The sequence below is a fragment of the Glandiceps talaboti genome, chromosome 5 (assembly GCF_964340395.1).
Source record: "Glandiceps talaboti chromosome 5, keGlaTala1.1, whole genome shotgun sequence".
NCBI classification, from domain to species: Eukaryota; Metazoa; Hemichordata; class Enteropneusta; family Spengelidae; genus Glandiceps; species Glandiceps talaboti.
In genome coordinates this window covers 13,891,115-13,913,786 of record NC_135553.1, presented here as the reverse complement: position 1 = coordinate 13,913,786, position 22,672 = coordinate 13,891,115, and the positions used below count along the sequence as shown (strand labels likewise).

Here is a 22,672-nt window from a genome sequence, read left to right as displayed (position 1 = left end):
TTTATACAGGCTACCATAACAAGCTGGATAGAATGAGTGCAAGTGAATCACAAATCCAGCAATGTACGGTAGATGAATACCAGGTGAATACAGCAACAAATTTCAAAGGCAAAATTAATAGATATTTCAGAACACATCAGATTTTACAATTTGAAATACTGTGCCTTAAATATACGGTCTAGATATGTTAAAAACTAGGAAACCCTAGTTTGTGTCTTTTTGTAGTAAGGGTATGAAAGGTTTATCATATGTAGCATTAAAATGCCACAGAAACATTTCAATCACATAATTACATAAATTGAAAGTGAAACATTATTTTATGCACAAAACATAAAGCTAGTGAGACTAAAGAAATCAAAACCAGATCACTGAGTGAATGGACATCAACGAGCATGTCGCTTGCCATATTCCAGCAAAGCATGCCAGGGTGAAGTGATACTGGGTATATGATAATGATAATACTGTGTACAGTCATTTATGCTTGACAGTAATCAGGAGATGATGTGACTCAACAGCAGGGGGAATACTCAGATGATCTTGAAAAAAGAGATATGAGATGGGCCAAATGATGCATTACTGAATATAAAACACATACTAAAATCTTATCACTTGACAAGTCACATCCAATAACAAAACTTCTTTGCTAAATTTTTAAGTGCATAACTGGTCTTCATCACTTTACAAAGAAGAGAAATATTCCATGTCAACAGTGGTGAAGGCAACAGTGTGGATGAAATAAGGCCTAAAATTTGGACAAAACAAGACAGAAGTGAAAATCAGTCTCTAACTTGTTGATAACCACTCTTTTGAAAAAGTCATTCATTTCATAGCATTTCATAATCCCGACAAACAAATTGGACTGACAACAAAGCTGAAATATTAGTCTCTAACAACTCGACAATCATGCAGTTGTATTTTTTTACCGGTTTACAGAATCCTGCCCACCAAACAGGACAGCAGACACAGAAACAAAATTAGTCCATAACTAGTTGTCAATCACACAGCTGAAAAAGTCTTACAGCATCTTTTCTGAACAAATTCTCAGAATGTCGTAAACATAACAGAAGACAACATACATATGAAATTAGTCTCCACTTAGTTGACAATGACACAGTTGAATCAACTTTTAATTTCTTTGCAAGGCTTTTCAGAATGCCGTTCACAAACAAGACGACAAAGAAATGAAATCAGTCTATAACTAGTTGACAATCACACAGTTGAAAAAGTCTTTCTGAATCATTTCAGGCAGATTTTCAGAATGTCTCCCACTCACGCTTGATTTTGTACAGTATGATGTAAATAAGTAACTCAATTTGACTACATTGTTCATAGTTAATTTCCATTCCAATGGAGCCACAGTTTGCCACCGCTTGATTTGAATTGATATGGTGATGAATTGTCCACATTCTGTCTTCCTCATTCAGGCATAAATTCCTCTAATCTTGTTAGACATATATCAATAGATTCTAATTGTGCCATTATATGGTTTCAATTGATGGGGAAAATAATGGAAATATCAAACTGAAGCTGCAAGAAATTCTTCTCAAAATCTGCTCTTTCAAAGCTTCTTCTCAGTATCACATTAAACACCCACTTTGGATAAGGATTAAACTCCAGGTGTGAAAAAAAAACCTGTAACAGAGCTATAGAAAAAGTTGCTCCAGGACATAAGAATAGTCCTATGTAATGCATATGGCTCCATTGATAAGATAACACTAATGCAATGACCTGGGATTGAAACATAGCCCTTTAAAACACTTTTTGGTTTGAATGTTCTTCAGACTTTGTTACTGTAACAATAGTTACATCTTTGCCAATCAGGATTGGACATAACGTCATATGTTATGTTTTCCTCCTTGTCAGTTTTTTGTAGCAGGATATCTCAAACAAGTATGAGCAGGTTTGAGATGAAACAAGTTGATTCCAGATGTGGATTTAAATGAAGACTTTTAAATAAATTATGACATTGCTAACATGGAAAATGTCACCTCAGATGTAGCGTCCCACTCCAATATTGAAAGTGTTTCCTACAGTAAAAATATTCAAATATTACAAATATTTGGTACTATAACTATATATCAATATCTTTCTGAAATATTTTTCTTCATTAAACCATGAAATTATTACTGCATATTATTCCCTAATAGTTGTCTTCATTTAGCTGAGGAAAATACAAGTAAGCTAAGGAGGCCTTGTCACTAGAAGTCACTAGACGAGAAGTGAATCCCTTATGTCACTACTACCGGTATTTTCCTTACCTGAATGAAGACAAATATGGGGGAATTAAATATAATTATACCTCCTCAAGTATAATTTCAGAAAAATCTAGAAAAATAACAGCAATTTGGAACATTTTGACTTATATTCCGAGCACCACAAAACCAATGACACAGACATAGGTTGTTGTGATGTAAAACATTCAGGGTATATCACATATTTACTGTTCAAAGGCAATAAGTTGGCTTGTGCAGGTATATGCTGGTTGTCTCAGTGTAAAGTTTGTGCCTGATGAGAACCGCATGCATATACATTTAGACTATGTTCTTTTTTCAGTAGATACATTTTGTATCTTAAATGGCGATCTTGTGGTAACCTCTAAGTGAGTGACAGAGAAAGGGAGACCAGACAATCAAACTAAATATCAACTTCAATCATCCGCTAATATAACGCTTGGAAACATTATTCACAAGGTTCTTTCAAAGTCACGCCACAATCCAAGTAACTATTACAACATGCTGTTTTATGAATACTTGTATGCATGGCATTCTGCATAGATATCTAACCATACTAACCCTTTATGATGACTATCTCACCGGGGTTTCTCCAATACTGAGCAGTCATGGGATGTGTTAATGATGGGAAATTACTACATAAATAGAAGAAGGTACTGTAACAGCATACAAATACTACAATATAAATGAACTGTGGTTGCCTTACCTTTATGACTGACACATAAATTGGCCATCCTTCATGCTGATAAAGTTGTTGTGAAATCTAGAAAAATGAGAAAAAAAAATACATTGAATTACTTGTCACATCTTTGAGTTAAATGATGCGTGTCTTTAACTTTAAGAGGTGCAACTGTGGCTTAAAGGGCTATGTTTCAATCTCAGGTCATTGCACTAGTGTTATCTTTTTATAAACAAGGATTACATTGGATTATTCTTTTGGTGTGGTCCAACTTTTTTCCCGGTCAAAAGACCAGTTTTCACACTTTTAATTCTAATCCAAAGCGGGCCTTTAAGCACTTACTGTACAAGCTAAGATATAAACAAGCTAAAATTATATGTACATATCTTTGAAGAGTATTGCAGTGATGTTGACTTGGGGAAAACCAGGTAGAATCTACCTATTATCACCGAGCAGTTTCGACCTTGACCATCTTGAAGGTAAATGTACATGGATGGTTATCAATGCAAGTTTGACTAGATTTTCCCCTATGGTAGGGGTAAGGGGTTGTCAGTGGACAAGCGGTGCCAGGCCTCATGTGCCTCTTAACACTGCAGTCTGAGTTCATACCCGCAAAGCAGCTGGGCGTGGTTACAATTTTTCCAGATCTGTATGTAAGAAGGCAGATGCTCAGTTTAATCTTATTCTTACTGAAGAACACAGGTTTCCCTGGATACTCAGGTTTCCTTTCCCAGGGTACTTGGGTGCTGCACAAGTGGCGACTATATTTCAATTTCTGAATTTAATTTGGATCAATGATGTCGTTTTTAAATAATTTACTAAATAATCTACACATGTAATACATACATACTGTATACATACATACATACATACATGCACACACACACAGACACATACATACAGACAGACAGACAGAGACAGACATACATACATACATACATACATACATACATACATACATACATACATTGTACATACACTGTACATACATACATACAATGTACATACATACATACATACATACGGTACAGACAGACAGACAGACAGACAGACAGACAGACATATAAATAAATACATGCATGCATACATACATACATACATACATACATACATACATACATACATACATCCATCCATACAAACATACATACGTACGTACATACATACATACATACATACATACATACATACATACATACATTCTTACATACATACATACATACATTCTTACATACATACATACATATATACATACATACATACATACATACATTTACTTACATGTAACAGCAGTATGCTCTCTGGGTGGGTCAAAATTATGGAAATTAGGTTTTAATTTGGTTACTTATTGTTTCTTTCATTGTATAGGACAGCTCTTTACCAAATTTTGCGGGGTCACAAGAAGTTGCTGTCCATCAGTGGTGTACCAAACTAGATTTATATCGAGGGCACACTGAGTAGAAGCTATCATTATTAAGAGTCAAGTAAAATATATCACTTATTGTAAATGTGGAGATTACTGCCTGACAATTAAGTTTTCATTGATTTCATCCTTCTTGATATGATTGATGGAGCTGTTCTAACTACAGAGACTATCATTTCTAGGTATTGGAACTTTCATTCATTGACAGATACACGTAATGATAAATAGTAACTACTATATGTCCCCTCTCAACAGGGTTTAGATTTATGTCATGGGAATCCAATTACGGTTGATTTTCAGAAAGTATTGATCTGTTGCCTGACTCTGTGATCAATCAAAAGACTGATCAATGGTTACATGTGCTTTAAATATGTAACGTTGAATTTAGGTTCTCAGCTATAAACATGGGAATTAAGCTGCACTGTCACTGAAAGTTAAACTTCAGGGTGAAGTTAGATTTAAGTTTGTATGTTCTCTCTGTGTGGAATCTTTTAAAGTATGCTCTCATTCATCCATCCGCCCATCCATCAATCTATCCATGCACACATCCACTCATTGATCCGCCCACCCATTCATCCATCCATCCATATATACACATATACATGATTGTACATGTACATGTACATGTATGTATGTATGTATGTATGTATGTATGTATGTATGTACATGTACATACATTACATAAATAACCACACTGTCACAAATGCATGGAGGCATGCATTCATAGGCACACATGTAATACATACATACATACATACATACATACATACATACATACATACATACATGTACATATACATATACATATACATATACATATACATAATACAAACATGCATACATGCACACATGCAAGCACACACACACACACACACACACCCCACCTCCACCATCCATACATATGCATTGCCACAAACACACACAGACCCACAGTATGTACATGTAGTACTATCACGTACATCACCATTGAGTTTAAAAGAAATCAAACACTCTTTACCCATCATGTAATTCCAATGGGAGTAGTCTAAGCTATCATTTTATAAGATAAGCATATTTTATCATTCACAGCAGTGCAGCATAATCTAGACTAAAACATCAGATAGGAAATTTAATTTCTGTAATGTCTAAAGTCTGATAAGATTAAAAAGTTACTATCAATTGTGTCCACTAATGGCATACACAGACGTGGCAGATACTTTTACTTTTATGTGGCTATCACTTTTGACTGTTCTAGTTTCATTATCAATCTCCAAGAGATTGCAGAAGTCATTGCACTTTTCTTCTTTTTTCTTGTTCTTTTTTTATTCTCATCCTCCATTATATAATTCAGAGCTATTGCAATATTATTTTGAACAAGTGATGAAAGTACTCTTGGATTGTAGATGTTATTAATCTGCCCAAATGCAGCAACATGACATTGTGCATTTCTGTTGGTTTAACTTTAACTTTTCACCTCTGCTGGTTGCAATTTCTTTTTGTATCCTACTGCAAGTGTACAACAATTACACAGTCTCATTAAGTTATATTTTTCAGTTTCAGTGAATGGCAAGTTAAGTTACAACTGATTGCTGTTCTACATTAAAAAATGGTGTGCATTCATAATAGGAGTACTTTCACTGCAGTACAACACTGAAAAACATATTGCATACCTGTATGCAAATGATATACAAATGAACATGCAGTCTTTCCTCCTTGTGTACGAAATAAGGTGACTGCACAGTACATGTATGATTTTTATTGAAATTTACTGTTTCCAATAAACATATAAAATCCTGTGCTACATTAGCACAAGAGTGAGTATTCAGGTATATTTGCACTCATCATGGTTGCAGAGTTTTCTGCTGCACTTTCACTCACTTAACTTGTAAAAGTACAACTACAGAGAACACTGCAAGTGTGTGTGCAAATACCCCAAGTGCGCAATACATGCACTAGGGCACATCCTGGTCAGATAAAGCTATCGGTAACTCAGAAATGATCCAATCATATTGATCATGTGGTTACTGAATGTATCACTTTTATTGCCTGTAACCTGTCAATCATGCCATCAAACATATAATTGAAAGGTGTCAACCAAAAGACTATTTGCATATATCACATACTCATTTACATACCCATGATGCCATTGGCAATGAACATTATTTGCATATTAAACCTGACTGCATTAAGCTTTAAAAAAAAAAGTCATTAGTAGTCCAGTCATCGTGTCTTGAAAGCAAATATAGACAGCAACAGACTTAAGTGGGAATGCAATTTGACAAATAGATTGGTCAACAACATCAGTATCTCGGTACAAGCTAATTTGGTTATCATACTGTCCATTACAAGTCATCACTTGGGAAGACATTGCTTTAATTCTAAACACATTTAAGTAAATGAAATGGACAATCATTAAAGACAGATTTAACATTCTCTATATATGTGCACTTTATACCTGTCTGATTGACTGCCTCATGCATGTAGAATGTACTTCCTTTTTTTTTCTATTTATAAGGTATACATGCACTTCCTTTCTTATCTTTCAGCATTGAAATTTAAAGATATGCTGTGCATTCAACTAAACTACATTATTACATATGTATACTAGTGGTAAAGTTGCTATGCACATGAAAATAATGCCACAGAGAATACTGTAAGCACTAATGCAAGTACCCCGAGTCTGCCACACTTGCACTCGCGCATCATGGGGTTCTGTCATATTATTGAGAAATTGCTAATACCAACCATGCACATATAAAGTTTTCCCATATGTGATTATAGTTCTGATCAATCATTACCCCTGACATATACATCTATAATGGAAAAAAACCATAAACAAAATTCTCATTTCCCATGGAGAATTATATACACATACATGTACAATCAGTGCCACTACTCCCTTACAGAAATAACCTATAGGCAACCTATAGACATGTCTATAGGCCAGCCTATAGACATATACATGTATATGGGATGGCCTATAGGATCCTATAGAGAATTGAGACGTTTTGTCTATAGGCCAGCCTCTAGGTTTCTATAGACCAACCTATAGATGTTTATTGGCCAACCTATAGGTTATATAGATTTCTATATATAGATTTCTATAGGCCAACCTTCTAGCCTATAGATGTCTGTAAGCCAGCCTATAGATGTCTATAGGTCAGTCTATACATGTAGATGTCTATAGGCCAGCTATATACTTCTATAGGCCAGCATATAGAAGTCTACAATGTATAGGTCTGTCTAAAAATGCTGATCAAGCTTGAATACACATCCTATATCCACAACTTAAAGAGACAAGGAAACCACCCAGGGATATTTTTTTTAAAAGCTTCTCTGGGTTGATGCTGAAAACACTACCCTAGGGAGTCCTTTAAAAGCATCAATGTACATTTTGTAATTTACAAGGGGAAGTTGCTCTAGAAAGAGTTTTTTATCTGTTTTTCATGCAGCAAGGAAGGTACACTTGATAATACTTTAACAAGGATGCTGAAGTACAATAAACTGAGCTATTCTTAGAAATGTGGTTGAGGTCAGAGGTCAAATTGACACAACCAGTGTTCTCCATGGGGGTTGTTTCACAAGACTGATTTCAAAACTTGTGACTACTTAAGTGGTCATCATCTGAACCCCAAGAGGGAAGTGGACCCCTTCTGGAGGTGGAAATGTTGACATTAAGAAGAAACATTATGGCTTCTTGAGTTTGATGATGGTTTTGATACATTTTTCATATGTCCGTAAGGATTTAAAAAAATAATTTTATTATATCGAGAAGATCATCAGATATTTCAAAAGGGCTTGGTGCTCTTGTTATTACCGTGTAGAGACAGCGCACAAAGCAGCCGTTTGGGAATGTTCTAAAGATTACATGTACAATGTACATTACGTTCACGTCAGAATTTACTTGCAAGTGCACTTAGGATATACAGCTATGTACAGAACTTTTTGAAATCTGTATATTTTGGACGTTACAAAGTGTTCTTCAGGAAGCAAATTGAACAGTTAATAGTAACGAGTAATTTTCATAATGGCATGTTTAAATGTAAGCCATATAACCGAATCCTACATTCTCATCTTTAGTGCTTTCTTAAGTTATAGTGGTGCCATAAGGAATAGAATGATGCAATCATTGATTGATTGATCAGGACTAGTAGTATTTTTCCCTATAGTTCTGCAACATTTGTTCAGGACCATTTTTTCCTGTAGCTCTGTCACACAATTGTAAGAACGTCTTTCCCAGTCAAAATTTAATTCTAACTCTAAGTCTGATCTGACATTGGCATGGTCAGATTCTGAAACAAATTTTTTTCTTATTTTTTTTTCTCCAGAAAGACACATCCATATAAATAGAAATTTAATATATTAACCAACACTACTCCCATGTACCTGTGTTGCTTTGTTTTTATAGAGTAAAGTATGCATAAACATGACCTGCACATGTTAGTGAAATTCATAAACCGAGGAAGTCACTCGAGGGTGTAGAACTACATGCGTGTGTGTTACCCTCAATTGCACATGAGATCTTCATATAAGCTGTGTGTGTCCCTGTGAGTTCATTTTTGTTTTACTGCCACATTACTTGAATGCCCGAGAGCTTGTTTATTCCAATAGTGTACAGGCAGCTCCCATGAATGGTTTCATGATAATGAAAGTCAAAGAAATCATTCCTGGCATTGCTGCATGTTACCAGAAATCAGATTTGTAACATTCTCAAAATAAAGATTGCAGGACAAAACAACTTCTGTGTTGAATATAAATTTTATAAATGTATGTATCATCGACAAAAGTTTAATTTCATAAATCAACAGTGTGCTAAACTATCAGATACTTTCAATACTTCAACGACTCACAGCCATCTTCATCTGGGAATGAGGCAAGGACCCCCACCCCCCCTCCCCAAAAGGTGTCAACCTCAAGCCTAAGGTCATGTAAGTGTTAGAACCAGTTCCCCTGGGTCTTTATCTGCAGTAATAGTAAGTACAGGTCTGGAATAAAGTTGATAGTCATTGTATTTGAAGTCGTTGATATTTTAGTGCACTGTTGATTGATGGCATTATCTTTAAAACTCTACACAGTGAACACAATTATTTAAAAATTCAATCAAGGAAAAGAGTCTCCATTATACATAATAAAAGGCTTTATTACACTCGTAACTGTATTATGTCTTAGTGAGTGATTCCTTACAAACTTTATTGACACACTCACAAGCACACTAGCTTTGACAAAGACTAAATACCATTAACTTGACGCTTGATAGACACGTTTCATGATTGGATCTCCACTGGACATTAAGAGGAGATAAAACATTACATTCCTATAGTTTATACTTTAAATTTACAGTTTGGAACTTGACAGGGCGTAAGACTTCCTAGAAAGAAAGGAAGTCACTGACATTCAGAGATGGCGCCATGTGACATGTTTCTATCTCTCGTATTTATGTTGTCATCACTCTTGTTCAAAAGAATTGTGGCTGCCAAAATTCACTATCATACATAGGAGTATGTTTGCAGGAATAGTAAATATATCTGTTTCTACTTAAAGCTTGAAAATGGTTTGTACAAATGTGGCTATAAGCCTACTACCAAAGTTCAATGTCTGAGCTGGACATAATGGTACTTAGTGTTTCAGTAAAACTAGCCTACCTGTAGACTCGTAGGACTAGCAGTCTACTACACTCTTTGCTATCCTAAACTGACATTTTGATTTTGAATTTCACTGTCCTTTTCTTGTCTACAAATCACAGCTGTGTTCCACTGGTCTAGAAACCACACCCCACTACACACATAACATGTGCATGGCATATTAGCATAAATTTGAATAGAATATAACATAAATTATGTAATGACCAGAGTGAGGTTGAAGAGTCAGATTTCCATGACAACACCTAATCGTGGATTCATCATGTGACCTGATGGCATGATTAAATATTGTCTTCGTATATATTTGACCAATCATACTTTATACACGATTGCCATTCGAGACCAGCTCAAAATAGGAGTCAGAGTAGACATGGGGACAATGAAAATTCAAAAAATCACAATGTCTGTTAGGATTATAGCAAATAGCATAGTAGTGCTAGTCCTTCGAGTCTACAGGTAGGGTACAGTAAAACAAAAATAGAAAAGAAGATATCAAGTGTGAAGTACTTTGCTTCTGCATATTGTGTACATCTCGTATCTTCTGTGCCTGACTTACAATCACAACGTTTTTAAAACTTTTCAATCATAGATCAAAATTCCTCAGCTACAAGTGTATTAGTAATCTTGTTTGAAAAGTGCACGACCTTTGTGAAAACTCACTTCTCCGTTACTCACACTGTAAATCAAGACTGAACCTATTAACATCACTTTCTGGCTAATTGCAAATTTAATGGTTAGGACTGAGAGTATAACACATAGATTTAAAAGGAATAGAAACATAAAGCACTGATCACTGTGTGTGGTTGAACAAATTGTTTTCACAAAATGATACTTGGGCAATGAAGTATAATGTGTAAACTTAACATGAACAGAAACATGTAAAGCTATAGATCTGATCAATCTGTGTGGTTAAACATTTGTTTTTGACAAACTGATGGTCAGGTACTGAAGTATGACACACTAAGTAAAGTTAATGTGAGAAGAAACGTGCAAGGCCATAGATCTGATCAGTCTGCATGTACCAATGCATGTGGTTAACAACAAACTGTCCGTTGGGTACTGAAGTATAACAGTTACACTTAATGTGAACAGAAACATGCAAGGCTACAGATCTGATTAGTCTGCAAGACGTTAACAACAAACTGACCGTTGGGTACTGAAGACTATAACACTTAATGTGAATAGAAACATGCACGTCTATAGATCTGATCAGTTGGCAAGTACATGTACATGTCGGTAACAACAAACTGACATTTGGGTACTGAAGTATAACAGTTACACATACATTTAACGTGAATAGAAACATGCAAGGGTAGGTCTGATCAGTCTGCAAGTAGTTACATTGTAATTATAACAAACTGACCATTAGGTGCTTGATGCCAATACAAACATACACAGGCTCGAACAGATCAGTCTGTGTGTACTGTAGTTACAATAATTGAGTTTGATTAATCTGATAGTAGGGTACTTAAAAGTACAACATAAAAGTCAATGTGAATATAAACATATGGATCTGATCATTCTAAATGTAGTTAACAACTGTGTTTGACAAACTGACTAAGAAAGTGTCTTGTTAGTCTCCTTAACATCTAATGAAAGGAGATATATGAAAGGAGACACTTCAGACATCTTTGATAAAGTTTCTTGAAGGGAGCACATGTGTAGCATGAGAGAAAAGTTGACAAGGAAGGAAGTTGTCACTCTCAGATAAGAACTTTTGAATTAGTGCTTGTCTTACCTTATCAAACAAAAAATAAATCCCTGGGGCACTGTTAAAAAGCACTGACATACATTCACGACATATACATGTTTATCATTATAGATGGAATGACAAACAATGGCAGGACTGATGATAAGTGGACACAAGCTACCATCTGCATTGTTTAGCTTTAAGTAAGTAAAGCACACTTCTCAAGTATCTAATGCATATACACTGTCATGTATATGTAAAGTTTGCTTTAATACTATAATCCATTCAAAATTCAAGCAAACAGAAAGTGACCGATGTGATATTTAAATGTTAGGGTTTAAAAGTTTCAGTCAATGCAGGTATGTAATCAACTACATGTACATTCACGCAACCACAGTCATAATAGTATGTGTACATGTATGTATTGGTTTGTGCCAGTCTTAGCTTGTCGAAACCAACCTTGCCACTGCTATATCAGATGTTCACAAGGGGGTTAAAATTAACTACTCCTCAGTGTAATACTCCAAACCATAACACACACATGGTACATGTATAACACTTTTGTTTGATTTTAGCCCTGCTCATTTAAAAAAAAAAAAAAAAAGTCTAGTTGAACTTGTACTATCTACAACATGCATTTTGTAACTTCAATGGATTGGCAGTGAAAATAACTGTCAAAGCACTTTTTATCACATTTAATAAAGCTGCACTAGCTGCAATGGGAATGATTTTTTGAAAATGTTTTGCTAAGTACATGTACAATAACTTACTCGTAATATTGTACAACATGAAAAGTATTGCATCAATTCATCTGTGGGTACATATTCTTGAAGTTGCATACAAGATAAATCAAACTGAATTTTGGGTCTGCACCCAAAAATCAGTGCCTTCAACAGCAATCAAAATTTCAACCTGTTTCTGTACTGCATATGGATATCCACCACTGATTAAATATGTATTATGTCTAGTTATTAATATTTTTACCTAAAATACTGTAGATTGTGGTTATCTCTTTGAAAAATGGTATCCAGTTACAACTACTTGAACTAGACAATTGTCACATGGTATGTGACAGATTCAAAACCCAGCTGATCGTTCAAGATTTAAACTTGCCAGTACATAACCTACAGATAATATTGACAACAAATTAGCAGATACAATGTCTTTTTGTAAATAATTAACCAATTTTTTCGAGATTATGTGCATTTGATGAAAAAAATAATCCAGTTGCAGCTAGTACTGTGCGTGCATTCTCAAGTGTTGCAACCCATATCTTTGGAATCTACTGCCATTGAAAATACGACAAAAACCAACAGCTTACACCTTAAAAAAAAGAACTTAAAGATGCATCTATTCTCCAGAGCATTCTAACTGTACAGCGCCTCTGAACTCTATATCGTAGTGGAAACTGGCGCTTTTACAAAAATTCACTGATTGAATGACTGATAGTGCAGGTTTAAAGCTGATTTCAGATAACCATTTCATGGTAAACCTACTCGTTTCTGTGGATTTCCAAACCTGATAGGTGTGCATTTCTACTAAAAACATAGTAAGTGGGTTTTGTTGGGAACACGATTAAACCCACACTAATAAAATAGTGACGTTTTTGATTCAGATACATTTTAACAACACCACCAGTTATTTAACTCAGTAACATTAACAGTAATATATACAATGTACATGAAAAACATGTCCCCTCAATCATGTTTTCCCACTGCGAATCAGAGCTTCCTATCTTCTTGTCTTTTCTTAAGTAGATCCCAATCCCAGTGGAGCAAACGAAATGACCCACTACATCTTTCTTTGTTAATTTTGATTACATGTTTCCCAATTGATTGATTTACGAGAAGACCACAGGGAAGATATCCCACAATGTCACATGTCATGGCTGATATATATACAGTATATATGTTGAGAAGACAAAAGGGAGAAATTAAATGAGAATTTATTGACAATGTAAATTCTACCCAATCAAGAACAGCTGACAAAAATAACTAGAACAGAGACTGATGTGATCTCGTTCACCTGGAGGAGCTGAAAGTGTCTGCCATGAATTCATATCAATACACAAACTGTTTGAGACTGTTTGAAACAACACTATTCAGTCAGAAATCACCATGATGATGATAGCTTCTGCATATCATCTCATTATTGTGTTCATAACAACTTCAAATATAATTAGAAATCAGCATGTCAACTATAAAATACTAATTTCCTCATTAATATGCAGATAACACCATCTTCATATATTTGTTTTGAACCTCAGCTTGTAACTTATGCAAATTAGCTTATTAATATGTACATCTCATCAATTCAAATAAAACTTGCTATAGACAAATAGAAATGTCTCACTATTGTCTAACATAATACATACTGTACATGTATATGATCTTGATGAGCATGTGATGTTCTCCATGATGTAGTTTTAATATAATCTTTACAAGACCCATCTTTATAACTTGTCAGAAATCTGTACAACTGTAACAAATATATCAACTACAACTAAAGTCTAATGAACAAGATCATCAATAAACTTGTACCCCGTTATGGAGTTTTGTGCAAGGCATGTGTTGCTCATTACCATGTTTGTTCATTCTGACCTACATGTACATACAATAGCAATTTTTCTCATGGCTTTAATACTGATGTGAAACTTTTCAGTGAAGACATGTGTCAACATTTATGTTTGCCTTTTTTATAGATTACAATTAACAGCCCCTGTTAAAGAGGTGTTTGTTTAAAAATTGTTTGTTTTAGGTGTGAATTTCAAGCGCCACAATTAGGAAATCTGCAATATCAAACTATTTTGTGAAGCTTTATATGCAAATGATACTCATTAATATGCAAGTCTATTAGCTGAGCCTCCATAGCTCTATAGTAGGTCTTGCAAATCAGTGGCAGTCAAATGGTCAATGACCATTCAAGATAATTCACTGGCTCAAAATCATGGTATATGATCTATGTTTGTACATTTACATGTAGAGTGACACTTCAAATGCAAAACAACTGTTTAATGTACAAGAAACTAAAAACTGACCTTTTTAAATATACCATACATATCTGCCATTCATTCTCGACATTTATTTATTATGCAATGTATGACATTTATTTAGTATGCAATACTATTTCATTTCTATCATTTGAATTTTCCACTTCTCAGAGTAATTTGTTAGATGTCAGACTGCATTTAACTGGTGTCACAGTTTAATAGTTTATTATTAATTGATTTACTTTCATCTTTCTAAAGTAGGCTTTATGGTTATTTTACATTACATTTGGAAAGGCTTATGAATTTGAATCATGAAACATTCATGCTATGGCATCAATAAGAAAGTCACACATACATGCATAATACAAGAATTGTGATCACCTCAACCCTAAATTCTTGTGAACAATGCATAAAAATATGTTGTCTCGTACCTTTCCTCTGCTACATCTATATAGACTTTCTCCAAATAACTCATCAAGGACATCACCAGGTTCAATCTTGTCCTGTACAAATAAAGATAACATCAATTCATAATTACAAACTAGATTTGAGTGGTTGTGTCCAAGAAACGCCAATCTTTGAATTGCATGCTTTTGCATACATGAACAAGATATGTATTAAGTGCTAATGTATCAGTGGTGACATAACAACTGCATTAAGAAGAAGTCTTTGTCGATGATGCTCTCCCCCTCAAATACTTTACATGACTGTACTTCTATGTAACTGAATGTGACATGATTTTAAAACAAAGCCATTGTTACAAATAAATACTAAAATGTGGGTGTGATATGCAGGAAATGACGAGATTTTGATAGCTGACCCTGAAGGTGAAAGTCAAGGGCAAATGTTAAGGTCTCAAAAGAGATTGTACACCTAGTAATACAGGGATAGACACTTGATTCAGAATTGATTCGCCATTCTCCATCAGCCATGTATTAAAGGTGTTCAGTTATGCAGTAAATAATGATTACTCACTACAAATATGGCTACCATTCAGTTAAAAGTTATGTGAGAACCAAAATTTATGCATGTATTATTATATTTCTCCTCTCTTATTGCGCATTACCTTCAGACATCATTTTGAGAGATTTTGGCGACACATAAATGCCACAGACTGTCTGCAATATGCCAAAAAATTCCTTCATTTGATAACTGACCCTGAAGGTAAATGCCAAAGGGCACTGTCTTACAAGAAAGCCTGCATGTGATTGGTTAGACACTTGAATTGAGTCTCTATGTATTAAAATTTTCGAGTTATGCAGTAATATATTGATCTATTACTCCAAATATGGAGGCCATTTGGTCAAATTTGCATACATTTGTCTATATTCAAATGAAGTCAATATTTATGCCCTCGGTGCAATGAGCACAATAGTAACATACAAAATTTAAAATATAATTTACATATAGTGAATATTAATAATTATGTAAATATATACAGACAGGCAAGCTCATACCTGCCATTAGGAACATGGTTAAATTACATGATATCATTTGCCATTACTAGCACTCCAAGTAGCTAGTGAGATATTGGAACAAATATCACAAATTGTGATGTAATGTGTCAGTAAACAGGCTAAAATTCAACTGCTGAAAAAGAACATCTGAAAAAAGTGCTTCACAATTAAAAGAGTGATTCATCCATCTAATCCTCATGGCTTCACCAAAACTTCATGATTTTCAATTGCATTAATCTGAGATGCTTAGAATCATGGACCTTTCAAAGACAGGGTTTCAATCCATTACTTTTGCATTTGTCTTATCTATCAGTGGAGCCACAGGGATTACATAGGATCATTTTTTTGTTTATGACAAACACTTTCTATAGTTCTGCTAGACAACTGTTTTCCGCACCTAAAGTTTAATCCTTATCTGAACTGAGCCTAAGGGGCAACTCACACAGGGAATACATGTATACTGAGGCGTGATAATACTTGGCTGGCAATGGTACACCTATCAAAGTACGATACTTATAAAATAATACCACAAATCATAGATGTTGGAGAGAAACCCCAACGTCTATGCACAAATAGTCCTTTAGAAGCCTCATATCTGTACAGTATCTTGAACTAGCTTTCCATTTTTTCTTTCCTTTTGAAAGCTATTGCTTATTTTTTTGTTTTTTTTATTCCATTGTAGAATATTTTCTAAAATAATAAGTCAAACCTCAAATGGCAAGACCGAGTTCCTGCAATAATCTTAAATGTACCCTTAGGCCTGTTCCGTAAAGTGTTGTTTCATGGTTATAGCCCTTGTGTCTGATGTTCTGTGGATGGCAGTCATCACAACTTGGTCAAGCAGACCCACAATTTACATGATGATATTTGCATTTCACTTAATATGCATGATTTACATAATATTTGCATAGTAATTTAATATGTGACATTTTACATAATACTTAGCTCTCATAGTTTTGGGTTTCAATTTTGATACGACATATCAAATAATCATATATACAACAGAAGCAGAACATAATCACTTTGATCAAACATAAAACATTTCTACCTAAATATGGACATCTGCTATAAAAGTAATCCATCTGATATGGTTTTGAGGCAACTAGTAAATTTATTCAACAAGCATACATCAGCAGGTGTAATCATTTGTATATATTTCATCATAGTATTGTTACTTTTCTTTACTTGTTATGACTGTGTTCTTGCATTTCTTTAGATTTATTTAATTTCATAGTGACAAATAAGCTGATGGGCTGGGTGATGAATTAATTTTCTATTCTTTTTACTGTCAAATTGTGTACATTCGCATTTCACTATTACAACTTTTACTACTACCAGTACATGTATGTCCATTGTCAGGTACAGCCAATGATTTTATGGTAGATCAAATGCAAAATATGTGCACAGTTTACCTAATCTATATTATAGATACTACAGGACTTGGAAGACACATACGTAGAAGGTGACATACATTTGTATAATAACACAATTTGGTTACTGTTTGACCGAAGAGGTGCAATCAGCTTGTATTTGCATTGACTCAGATGCATACTTTATTTTAATTTTTCTGGAAAAATTATAGGATTGTCATATATACAATAATATAGTATAAGGTAATTGTTTGTACAATATTTATTCTGCTTTTAGTATCCGTTTGTTTTAAATTTGTATTTTGATGGGATGAATTATAGAAATTATCAAAATAATAAATTATATTTTATGATACCACACCCTTCATGATAAGTTATCTTTGTATGCACTTTGACATTAATCACGCACCACCTATGGAAAACACTTCAAGTAAATGATATTATTTACAAGATTAGTATCTCAATCATAAATCAAGATCCTGCCCTAGCCGAGTACAAAACAAATCTCCAACTCAATTTGTAGAATCAGTTATTGGTACTGACTTCTGACACATGGACAATACATTTCATGATACTCATACAAGGATGTAAAGTTACAGATCTATCAATATTTCCAGACATTTTATGATCAATTTCACATTTCAGAGATAGTAAATCATAAAGCTGATGCCACTTGAATGATTCAGACTAAAGTGTGTACTGAAATGTAGAGATATGGTTAACAAATATTGTCAGTGCAAAGTGGTTTTTATCTAAAGGCTGCAGTGGTACATGTATGGGACAAATGAGTGAGTTGCTCATCCGTCAACAATCCAAATAGATACAAAAATAACTAACAACGTCCATAAAGTTATATAGACTCAATCTCATTAAAACTGATCAACGATATGGGTGGAATTGCTTTCCCTATTTACCTATTTCACATCTACTGAGCTTGTCATTTACATGTATGTTCTCTTTTGACTAATAAAACAGGTGACTGCCTTCTTCTTTGGAATGAAAAGTATAAGTACGGTAAATCTACACGCAAAATACCATAAATAAGCAAACCGAGCCTTCTCCTTGATTTTTATTAGATTTTTACAAACTGTGCTTCTTTCACATCATTGGAAATTTTCCATTTTAGTACCAAGATACAAATTGTGAAACTTACATCTTCTGCTGCCACACTTCCTGGTTTGATATCAGCTACCATAACACGTCCTTGTATATGCCTCACAATCACACCCAAGTCCTTACATGGTACCATTTCATAGTGTCTATGTACTGGTATTTGCCAAGTTTCATCAAGGAAACTTGCATTCTGAAACAAATTATCAGCAATGGGTACAAATTAAAGTGGAATGCAACCTGCAGGAAATAGATATAAACTTTGGCTTTTTGAGATTCCATTTTATTATTTACATGTTAGTCATTGTTTGGTGACGTTCTTGTTTTGGATAATGCATTGTCTAATGTGAGTCAGCATACATGCAGAATGATGTAACAGCAGAAAATCATGATTGTTTTATTGTGAAATTCAAAGTAATAACTTATTGCACATTTATAAATCTCATGTGTATAAAGGGAAGCTGCAATAGCTACAACTGGAGCATTTACACTGTACCTTATGGGCAGGCTAGTTTGTTAAAGCAATTGTTACACATAATGGACTGACATTGGATATTGCGATACTGAATCATGTATAGGTCAACTTGTATGTACACGACTGTGTATATACATACACATAGTGATCAACAGAAAAGAAATGAAAAACAATTTTGAGTATGGTTACTTTTTGCTTGATATACATGTACATGTATGTTTAAATTGCCAGAAAGCAATGTCAAACACATTGTACCAGTAAGAAAGAGAACAGTATCTTATACATCTATGTAGGTTTAACAATCAGGTATCTCGATCATGATTTTGCCATTAATACTTTGTAATACTTTTTGTTTTATAATGTTAAATAGCCAGAAAGCAATGTCAATCACATTATACAATTAATGTACCTCTAAATCCTCGGTCGTGATTTTGATATTAGTACTTTGTAATACTTTTTGCTTTATATGATATGCTTAATTTATAGCCAGAAAGCAATGTCAAACACATTATGTACCTCTAAAGAAAGAGAGCGTACAGCATCTAGTACATACATGTACACATACCAGTAGGTTTAACAAATGTATCTCGACCGTGATTTTGCCTTTAGTACTTTGTAATACTTTTTGCTTTATATGACATGCTTATATAGCCAGAAAGCAATGTCAAACACATTCTGCCTCTAAAGAAAGAGAGCGTACAGCATCTACTAAATACATATACCGGTAGGTTTAACAAATGTATCTCAGTGGTGATTTTGCCATAAGTACTTTGTAATACTTTTGGCTTTAAATGATATGCTTATATAGCCAGAAAGCAATGTCAAACACATTATGTACCTCTAAAGAAAGAGAGCATACAGCATCTAGTACACACACGTACTGGTAGGTTTAACGTTAAATGTATCTCAGTGGTGATTTTGCCTTAAGTACTTTGTAATACTTTTTGCTTTACATGTATATGACATGCTTACAATGTATATAGCCAGAAAGCAATGTCAAACACATTCTACCTCTAAAGAAAGAGAGTGCACAGCATCTAGTACATACACGTACCGGTAGGTTTAACAAATGTATCTCAGTGGTGATTTTGCCATTAGTACTTTGTAATACTTTTTGCTTTACATGTATATGACATGCTTATATAGCCAGAAAGCAATGTCAAACACATTAATATACAAATGTACCTCTAAAGAAAGAGAGCACACAGCATCTATTACATGCACGTACTGGTAGGTTTAACAAATGTATCTCAGTGGTGATTTTGCCATTAGTACTTTGTAATACTTTTTGCTTTAAATGATATGCTTATATAGCCAGAAAGCAATGTCAAACACATTCTACCTCTAAAGAAAGACAGCGTACAGTATCTAGTACATACACGTACTGGTAGGTTTAACAAATGTATCTCAGGCGTGATTTTGCCATTAGTACTTTGTAATACTTTTTGCTTTAAATGATATGCTTATATAGCCAGAAAGCAATGTCAAACACATTCTACCTCTAAAGAAAGACAGCGTACAGCATCTAGTACACACACGTACCGATAGGTTTAACAAATGTATCTCAGTGGTGATTTTGCCATTAGTACTTTGTAATACTTTTTGCTTTAAATGATATGCTGATATAGCCAGAAAGCAATGTCAAACACATTCTACCTCTAAAGAAAGAGAGCATACAGCATCTAGTACATACATGTACCGGTACTAAGGTTTAACAAATGTATCTCAGTGGTGATTTTGCATTTAGCACTATTTACTTTTTGCTTTATAATGTAATGTTAAATAAAGCCAGAAAGCAATGTCAAACACATTCTACCTCTAAAGAAAGAGAGCGTACAGCATCTAGTACATACACATACTCGTAGGTTTAACAAATGTATCTCAGTGGTGATTTTGCTATTAGTACATTGTAATACTTTTTGCTATATAATGTTAAATAGCCAGAAAGCAAAGTCAAACACATTGTACCTCTAAAGAAAGAGAGCGTACAGCATCTATTACATACATGTACCGGTAGGTTTAACAAATGTATCTCGGTCGTGATTTTGCCATTAGTACTTTGTAATACTTTTGCTTTAAATGATATGCTTATATAGCCAGAAAGCAATGTCAAACACATTGTACCTCTAAAGAATGAGAGAGCGCATAGCGTCTACTACATACACGTACCGGAAGGTTTAACAAATGTATCTCAGGCGTGATTTTGCCATTAGTACTTTGTAATACTTTTTGCTTTATATGATATGCTTATATAGCCAGGAAGCAATGTCAAACACATTGTACCTCTAAAGAATGAGAGAGCGCATAGCGTCTACTACATACACGTACCGGAAGGTTTAACAAATGTATCTCAGGCGTGATTTTGCAATTAGTACTTTGTAATACTTTTTGCTTTATATGATATGCTTATATAGCTAGGAAGCAATGTCAAACACATTGTACCTCTAAAGAATGAGAGAGCGCGTAGCGTCTAGCACATGTTCATTGTACATGTAGGTTTAACAATCATGTATGTATCTTGTGAGTTTTCCATTACTTTTTTTATAAATAGAATTTGGCTGAAGGGCTCAATGACTTTGTCAGTAACACAAAGTGATGAGATGGACAACACTTGAGGCTGTCTAAGTTATTATGGAAAATACCATACAGTGATTTCAATTTGTTCAGGTGTCACATTGCAGTTAATTAATGATCTGTCAACCTGTACTCCAGAGTCTAATCTCATTAGTGGGTTATTATCAACACCAAGTAATACATATTATCATTCACCTACAGCATGCATGTGTAATGTGGACAGGACAACACCATGTTTCCCAGTGGGATATTAACTTGTTTTATATTACTTCTTAAGTCACAAATCAGTGCAGTAATACTATATAGTAAAGAACATGTTTATTTCAGCCTATAAATAATTTTCGATATCAAACATTGACAATTTAACATGTATTTTGAAATGACAATGAATGCAAATATGTATACTAATAAACAGTATACTTAACTTGAAACTTGATATTGTATTACCCAAAAATAATAAAAAATTACCTATCACATAAAAAAACTAACATAAAAGGGTAACAGGAGATAATGGCTACACGTATTGTATTCATGTATGACCCCATATAAATTATGTTTAACTTATTTCAATTTTTTACTTATTATCACATGTGCATGTGTATAATGGCAGAGTTGTCTACAAAAAAGTCTCAAACCTACCTTCAAATTCAATTCAAACTGAATGTCAGTTATAAGAAATAACATTGACATCAAGGACTCTGAAAGAAAATAAAAGGTCAACATTACATTTCCTATATGCGTCAGTATTAATACTTTCTTCACATGAACTATGATGCGATAAAAAAATTACCACATGAAGGACTTTTACACTTGTCATAGAGTTGCTGTAGTTATATTTTTGGAAGAACCTCACTTTACCTAAAGATAAACCCAATACATGTATATTGCACACTCTTCCAATTCGTATAATAGTAAACATGTATTTGCATTCACCTTTCATCGTGACTGCTACATTATATACACTGAAAGATTCACTGATTGTTTGTGTTCCACATTGCTGTCATTTACATTGACAGCACAGAATACACTCCACATTGCTGTCATTTACGCTGACAG

The 22,672-nt window shown here is 34.1% G+C and overlaps 1 protein-coding gene across 1 annotated transcript in view; it reads right to left on the bottom strand.

Annotated features, from left to right (window-relative positions):
• LOC144435389 (uncharacterized) overlaps positions 1–22,672 on the bottom strand; it is a 71,388-nt gene that overhangs the window by 23,681 nt on the left and 25,035 nt on the right. Inside the window, exons 7-10 of the mRNA XM_078123985.1 lie at positions 22,256–22,314; positions 18,611–18,760; positions 15,062–15,133; positions 2,938–2,994 (exon numbers count right to left, since the gene is read on the bottom strand). Of these exons, the coding sequence (XP_077980111.1) occupies positions 2,938–2,994; positions 15,062–15,133; positions 18,611–18,760; positions 22,256–22,314 (338 nt within the window). The remainder of the gene's footprint in view (positions 1–2,937; positions 2,995–15,061; positions 15,134–18,610; positions 18,761–22,255; positions 22,315–22,672) is intronic.